Source organism: Enhydra lutris, unplaced genomic scaffold, assembly GCF_002288905.1.
Source record: "Enhydra lutris kenyoni isolate GAN:26980312 unplaced genomic scaffold, ASM228890v2 scaffoldscaffold30, whole genome shotgun sequence".
NCBI classification, from domain to species: domain Eukaryota; kingdom Metazoa; phylum Chordata; class Mammalia; order Carnivora; family Mustelidae; genus Enhydra; species Enhydra lutris.
Genome location: NW_019154114.1, coordinates 6,622,945 through 6,629,839, shown reverse-complemented (window position 1 = coordinate 6,629,839; position 6,895 = coordinate 6,622,945). Strand labels below are relative to the sequence as shown.

The window sequence follows — 6,895 nt, the reverse complement described above, 5'->3', positions numbered from 1 at the left end:
ACTGGGGAGAACAGTTTCTTACTTGTGTCTTACTTGAATTTGTTATGGGTTGTCTGCATATGTGTAGACTTCTTTCAGTAATGTTCTCAAAGCACAGCTTTGCTCTGTCAAGTGGGAAAAGGCTTTGGAGGGGCACAGTGAACTCCCCGAGCAAACTCCAGGGAAGAACCAATCTGAGTATCTCTGCCTCCCTTGAGAAGAGGCACGATCAGGGCAAGGCTTGATCAACGTCATTTCCATGTCAAATGCCTTAAGACGCAACAGCCTGCTGATCTGTCCCATGTGAATCCTTAAGTGTTCAAAAAGTGGGGAGCAAGACCTCGTATGACCATTAGCTCAAGATCATAGCATCCCTCTATCATGGCGGGGCTCAGTAAATGTTTCTCGAAGGAACAACTGCCCAGACACTGTCCCCAGAAGCTGGTTTCCAAAACCCACCGGACCTGCAGCCACAACAGTTCATGTTCTGGCCCCGCAACAACTGTTCACAGAAACCCTGGCCTGGGCGGGGGGGCAGCGGTGAGGGCGTCCAACCCTGACCAAGGGCTGCCCCCATGATCCCTACACAAGGACTCAGCCACCCACAAGAAGTGTGACTGTCTCAGTTAATAACACACACATTCCTGACACCAGCAAGGTCATGGAATTTCCACCCCTGTCTGGGCCTGGAGGGGGGCCCAGAGGCCTCTCGTCCCAAGCACAGCGATCTTGCAGACATCCACACCAATGCCACCCACAGCTGCTGATTGTTTATTGCACGAGAAACTGGCAATACCAAGGCAAGGGGGAAGGCATTACAAAACCATCTGCTGACCAACCCAGAGCTACCGAAGGACACTCTACACAACACCTCAGTTATATACATGTATGTACACACACGCACACACATGAACACACTTGGAACACCTAGGAGTCTCAGGCTTCCAAACCCCACACAGCAGCTTGTGCCCCAACCCCCCAGGAGAGAGGGACACTGCAGGGAAGCACAGCAAATAATTCCAGGAAAGAAAACAGGTTGAGCTCGTGAGCCAAGCCACTCAAATCAGCACACGCAACTGGACACGGGCTGTCCCTCCATGGGCCGGGGCGGGGAAGGACAAGGGTCTGGGGATGTGAGCCAGTCCTAAGAAGGCCCCGTGACTGGTCCGTGGGCCTGCCTGGGGTCCTAGGAGGCTCAAGCTAGTCTGCAGCTGGTGCGCAGCATGAAAGCCCCGGGGGCCTAGACCAGGGAGCTCAGAACCGCCACTGCGCCAGTATCCCAGAGGAGCACGTTCGCCTTTGCACATCTCCACACGTGGCGGACCGCCCATGTCAGAGGCTGGCGGGAGCTCCAGACACCGAGTCAGACCGTGTGCGGCAGCTCGAGGCCCTTCCACTGACCTCCGTGGGCAGACAAAGCCTCCGGGCAGACAAAGTTCATCTGGGCAGGATGAACGTGCTCTAGGGTGGCTGGACACACTGCTTTCTCAACAGGAGACTAATGGACCTGCCTGTAGGCTCAGGGGCCGCTGGGGAATGACAGGACCCCCACCCCCACGTGCTCCATCACTCGGGGCTGCTGGACATCTACATCTAGGAAAGGGAGTTCTCTATCGAACGTGGCAAGGTTGGGTGACACCTGGGACACCATCCCCTCCCCTCTCTGTCAGAGCTTAGGGACTAGGCCGCTGTGAATCTGGGCCGCCGGGTCGGGCCTGCCTTGCTCACAGAACTGCTAAGCGGGTTCCTAAGAGGAGCAGCTGTTTGGGAAGTTCTTGGACCAATGGTGTCGTGTCCCTCCAGGTCCCATCGACTAGCGGTGTACCAGCTCCTTGACAGAGAGTGACAGCAGCACACCAACATCAAAACACAAAGTAACCCTACACACAAAATGCTTCAGGTTGATATAAAAGGGAAAAGAAAGTCTGAGGGAGTTTGTTGTTTCCAACCCCCCGACACCTGAGCAGCTGGTACAACCCTTTATTTGCAGGAAAGAACAAACTGTCCCACACCGAGTGCAGAGATGGGCCTCGCTGCACAGCCTCAGTGGCTGGGTCCTGCTGGGACAGGCAGCAGCAGGCCTCCACCCAGAGCTCTCTCCGGTGCGGGAAGAGTTTCTCTCCCTCAGACCTCCATTCTATACAGATCATTGGAAAAGTTCTATTTAAAACAGAACCTCTTTTACTGGCAAAGACCCTGGGCTTTCGCAGCCCAGAAGAGCTACCCCGAGTGAGCGGCCCGTCTCCTCCTTGCCGAACTGGCCCGTGAGAACCAGGGCTTCTGCCACAGGTCTTCGGCACAGGGCACCCTTCCCTGCGCGCTCATGCATACGTAGCACTGGGCTTAGGGGAAAAGGAGGAAGAGCTTACAGAGAGGGTCAGGCCTCCAGACTTTGCAACAGGTGACGGGGCCAAAGGTAACATGGGGGCTTTATTCCAGACTGCCACCAGTGGGTAGGAGAAAGGAAGGGACAGGCAGGGCCTCTTGAGGTCGAGCTCTGCTACCACCAGCCTGACGACACTGTGGTCCCACGCACGGCCACCACCTGGGGGGCCTCCCGGGAGCTCTGTGGCCACTGGCCTCTCGGGGCAGAAAGAATTCATGACTACATGTGTCCTGGGGGCTGTGGGAGGGGGCTGCCTCAGTTACTCCTGTCCGAAGCCCTCAGTCTCCTCGATGGCGTACAGCAGCTTCTCCTTCAGCTGTTCGTAGCTCTTATATGGTGGGAGATCCAGGCGGTTGAAACTGTTAAGAGAGGGAAGCAGAACAGTCAGCACGGGGAGGTCAGGGCTCCACGGCCCTGCCCCAACCTGGCCAGAGTGGGATCAAAGTAGTTCACGCGGCCGTGGTTCCCTCACAACACCCTGTGGCCGGATGCCAGAACAGAGCCCTTGAGAGCCCTGCTGTGTGAGGCCTTCATGCTTCCTGTGCCTGGTCCTTGGAAGGGTCAGCAGACAGCGCAGGGCAGTTGGGGAAATGGGGAAATGGGGGCCTGGGCAGAGGGCACACAGGGAAGCAGATCTTTGTCTACTGGAATGAAGTGTGTGGTGAGGGATGCGAACTGCGGGCACGAATGCCAGAAGCTCAAAGGCCCCTCCTCTCCAACCCCAGAGCCACACAGACGTTGCCAAAGTCCCTGAAGCTGCCCCACCCAAAGGCCACAGGTGGCCTGTGAGCTGGGGCCACCTCCCACTAAAACCAGCACACTCACCACGTGTGGCTTCTGGGCAGCCAGGTTTCCTTGCCAACCTTGTCGATGCAAAATTTCTGCGGTCCGTTGCTACCTGTTATCCAAAAGAGAAACAGCATAGGCAACAGGACCACGCCTTCCATGGGCAGGACCCTGACTCCCCCCTACAGACGGCTCAGGCCCCGCCCACTCACTCGCGCCAGCAGGGCGAGGGAACACGTACCGATGAGTTCGGCAAATCCGCCAACAGGCAGGCGGCAAGTCCCAGTGACAAACTGCAGCAGTCGGATCCTCTTCTCGTTGTCCATCTCCTTCACCACCTAGGACGAACTCGGCCAGTCAGAGCAAAGCCAGGACGCCCACCTGACCCAGAGCCTCACCCTAACCTGTGCTTCCGGTCGGCCGGCACCCCTCTCGGGGGCTGAGAACACAAAGCCCGGGTTGGGTGGGGGGTTACAGCCACCAACCTTGGGAACCCCAAAGCCGCTCCCTCTAAGAGGCGGGGTTTGTAGGCCATTCCCTGTAGCCCATGGGACATCTCGGTCTCAGGGGCACGGTGAGCCAGGTTTTCTCTTCCCATCCAAGTTCTGCTTTTAAAAATATACTAAGGATGGGCTCCCCTGCGCAACGGGGAGCCTGCTTCTCCCTCTGCTAGTGGCTCCCCCTGCTTGTGCTCTCTCTCTGCTCGCTCTCTCAAATAAATAAATAAAATCTTTAAAAAATAATTAAAAGGTAAATATTTTTTAAAAGCGGGGGTGGGGGCGCCTGGGTGGCTCAGTCATTAAGTGTCTGCCTTCAGCTCAGGTCATGATCCCAGGGTCCTGGGATCGAACCCTGCATCAGGCTCTCTGCTCGGTGGGAAGCCTGCTTCTCCTTCTCCCAATCCCCGTGCTTGTGTTCCCTCTCTCACTGTGTCTCTCTCTGTCAAATAAATAAATACAATCTTTAAAAATATACATATACTAAGGATGGGAGTGACTGCTTCATGAGAATGGGGTTTGTTTTTGGGGGGAGATGAAATGTTCTGAAATTAGACGGTAGTCATGACTGCCTTTACTGCGAAAGGCTAATGAATCGTAATACCTTAAAATGCTGAACATGGTGAGTTTTATGGGGTGGGAATTTTGCCTTCACAAAGGAATGTTTATATACCTATTCTTCCCCATGTATGCTATACTTCATAACGACAACAAGACTACACATACAAAAGAATCAACTCATTACATCCAGGACTCAGCTCATTCAGTTTCTCCAGAGACAAGCACATGCTGGCCCGCGTCCCCTGGCTGGAAGGAAACCGCACGACCAATGGGAGCTTTCCCTCCTGCCTGCAGGCTCACCCCTGTCCCTCCAAGGCTGACCACCAACATGTCCTGTCAAGAGCCCTGGACACAGTCCAGGTGCAATAGCTCTGTTCATCCCAAGGCTGGGTCTCTCTTCTCCTTCCACAAAGTGAGGAGAGCATGAGAGATGAGGGAGGTGACCACGCAACACGCGTCCTTGAGCCTGAGATCGAATCAGGTGTCCTTCCTGAGGCTGACTGCTAAAGCCTGTCTGGACCCCTACCCCAACCTCCCTGGGATGGGCCCCAGGACCTACCTGCCAGAACCACTGGATCTGCTTGCTGTTCTTGGTGTAGTGTCGGTAAATAGTGTTCTTCTGCCAGTCGCTCATGTCTATCTCCTGCATGCCGCATAGCATGAGCTGCAGGGAAGACAGATGTCAGTGGCTCAGGGCCAGGCCCCTCCCCACTCACTAGCAGATAAAAGCATCCCGAACATCTTCCTGATCTCTGCTGGCAGCGGTAATAATAGGAGGGATATGAGTGTTGGATGTGGGCCCCCTCGCAACAGTGTGAGAAACCCAACCACAACTATCTACCCTGCGGCCTCGGTCTGGAGGGAGTGTGAGGTTCCACTGGCGAGGTTCTCTGGAGACAGAGTTTGCCAACAAAGGGCACGAATGCCCTGGAGGCCGGGGCTCAGGGTCCCAGCGACCTCAGCTCTCACCTCTAGCTCCTTCTCGTCAAAGTAGCGCAACCACTCCAGAGGGGCCACCTCGTTGAAGCCATCCAGAAAGGCTTTGGTCTGTTCTTCCACGCCGCGGGTGAAACGCCAGTCAGTCAGCAGCCTGAAACCGAAGACCAGCCGTCAGGGAAGCTGAGACCCAAAGCTCACGTGCGCCTCGGGACCTGCCAGGAGGCTGCTGTCACACATCAGCGAGGAATCGGCTGAGAGGTGACCTGGGCACACACCCAGAGCCAGTCTGCGGCTGGCCCCGGGGCGGATGCCAAATGGGAGGCTGTGATCCCTGGTGAAATGTGTGGGGGGCATGGATGCAGGGCATCCCAGAGACAAGGGTGGCTCTGCTCCCCTCCCCCCGCACTGACTCTCCAGCACTTAAGACTCACATGATATACTCGTCCTTGTTCTCCTCTGTCACTCGGATGCTCTCACCACCTTCCTTGAGCTCGTGGGTTGTCACCTTGCCCAGGATCTCCATGTCCTGGATGAAGTACAGCTCTAGACCACACTCTTCCAGGTTGTTCTCTCTGGCGGCACAAGAGACCAAAAGGGAAGAGTTCTACCTTAGAAGGGCCCCCCTCATCCTGCTCTGTCCCTCACTTCAGTGCTCATGGGATGCCAGGACTCACTGCCTTGATCCAGAGCAGCTGCACGGGACCTCTCCCTGAGGCATGGAGAGAATTCTGGAGCTGCCCTACAGGGAAACCTAGGAGCTGCACATCTCCACAAGCACTTCTAAAGCCCATCTGAGCGCAGAGCCAGTCTGGCAGAGAAAATAAAGGCCAGCAGCGCCTGCTCCCCAACCAGAGACCCCTCTCCTCCCAGCATGGCACAGGGGAGAGGACTCACTTGATCCAGACAATAGAGTTGTAGAATTCGGGGTCAATAGATTCCAGGTCCTTCAGGGTTGGTCTCTTGTTGAGCATCCGCTTATAGAAAGGGAGGGTGAAGCCTGTGTCGATGAACTTTCCATGGTACAGAGCCTGAGGAAGAGGAGACATGGAAAAGGGCTTTGGTCTTCTTAGGACTGCCTGAAGCAGGCTCTTGGGTGTTCCACACCAAAGCCCAACTACTGCTACCTAGCCTTTCTCCCTAAGAGCAATTGTGACCTTGACACAGACTCTCATCACACCTGCAGACCACCGGGGCAAACAGAACCAGCCTACTTAGGAACCCAGTTGCCTGCCCAGCACACTTGCCCAGCAGCTCCCTGCTCCAGCAGAGAACTGCCCCACGCTCATGGACAGCACAATGCCAGGTGGCAGCCCTGACTCACTGACGCTCCAAGCTGGGCGGCAGAGGCAGCCAAAAATAATGCAGACGCTGTGGAGGGCGAGAGCTGGCGGGCCAGCGGTGAGTAACAGTCTAGGGTTTTACTGGTCTGCTCTGCCGGCTGCTGGGCCAGGCGGGTCTCTAGACCTGGGAAGAATGTGCCCACTTCCTGAGCCCAGCACCTTGGCCAAGAACTTCCAGACAAGGGGAAGGGACATATTTAGTCATGGCTCTTGGGTTCTCGCGGGCAGAGCATTCAGGAAGTCAGGAAGAAGCAAAGGAAAATTAACAATGAAACATCTCAAACTACTAAATACGGCAGAAGGACTGTGGCTACCATGGGCTCCCCTTCCTCAATCCTGGCTCTCTACCCTCATGAGACACTCAACAGGATGCAATGACATGACTCCCTCCTCTAGTCACACTGTGT

At 55.7% G+C, this 6,895-nt stretch overlaps 1 protein-coding gene across 1 annotated transcript in view; it reads right to left on the bottom strand.

Moving 5' to 3' along the window:
- Positions 1 to 442: 442 nt before the first annotated feature.
- Positions 443 to 6,895, bottom strand: part of LOC111152895 (WW domain containing E3 ubiquitin protein ligase 2) — a 144,763-nt gene continuing 138,310 nt past the window's right edge. The window contains exons 18-24 of the mRNA XM_022511620.1: positions 6,043 to 6,176; positions 5,580 to 5,720; positions 5,179 to 5,299; positions 4,769 to 4,873; positions 3,393 to 3,489; positions 3,191 to 3,263; positions 443 to 2,724 (exon numbers count right to left, since the gene is read on the bottom strand). Coding sequence (XP_022367328.1) covers positions 2,625 to 2,724; positions 3,191 to 3,263; positions 3,393 to 3,489; positions 4,769 to 4,873; positions 5,179 to 5,299; positions 5,580 to 5,720; positions 6,043 to 6,176 — 771 coding nt within the window. The 3' untranslated portion in view covers positions 443 to 2,624. The remainder of the gene's footprint in view (positions 2,725 to 3,190; positions 3,264 to 3,392; positions 3,490 to 4,768; positions 4,874 to 5,178; positions 5,300 to 5,579; positions 5,721 to 6,042; positions 6,177 to 6,895) is intronic.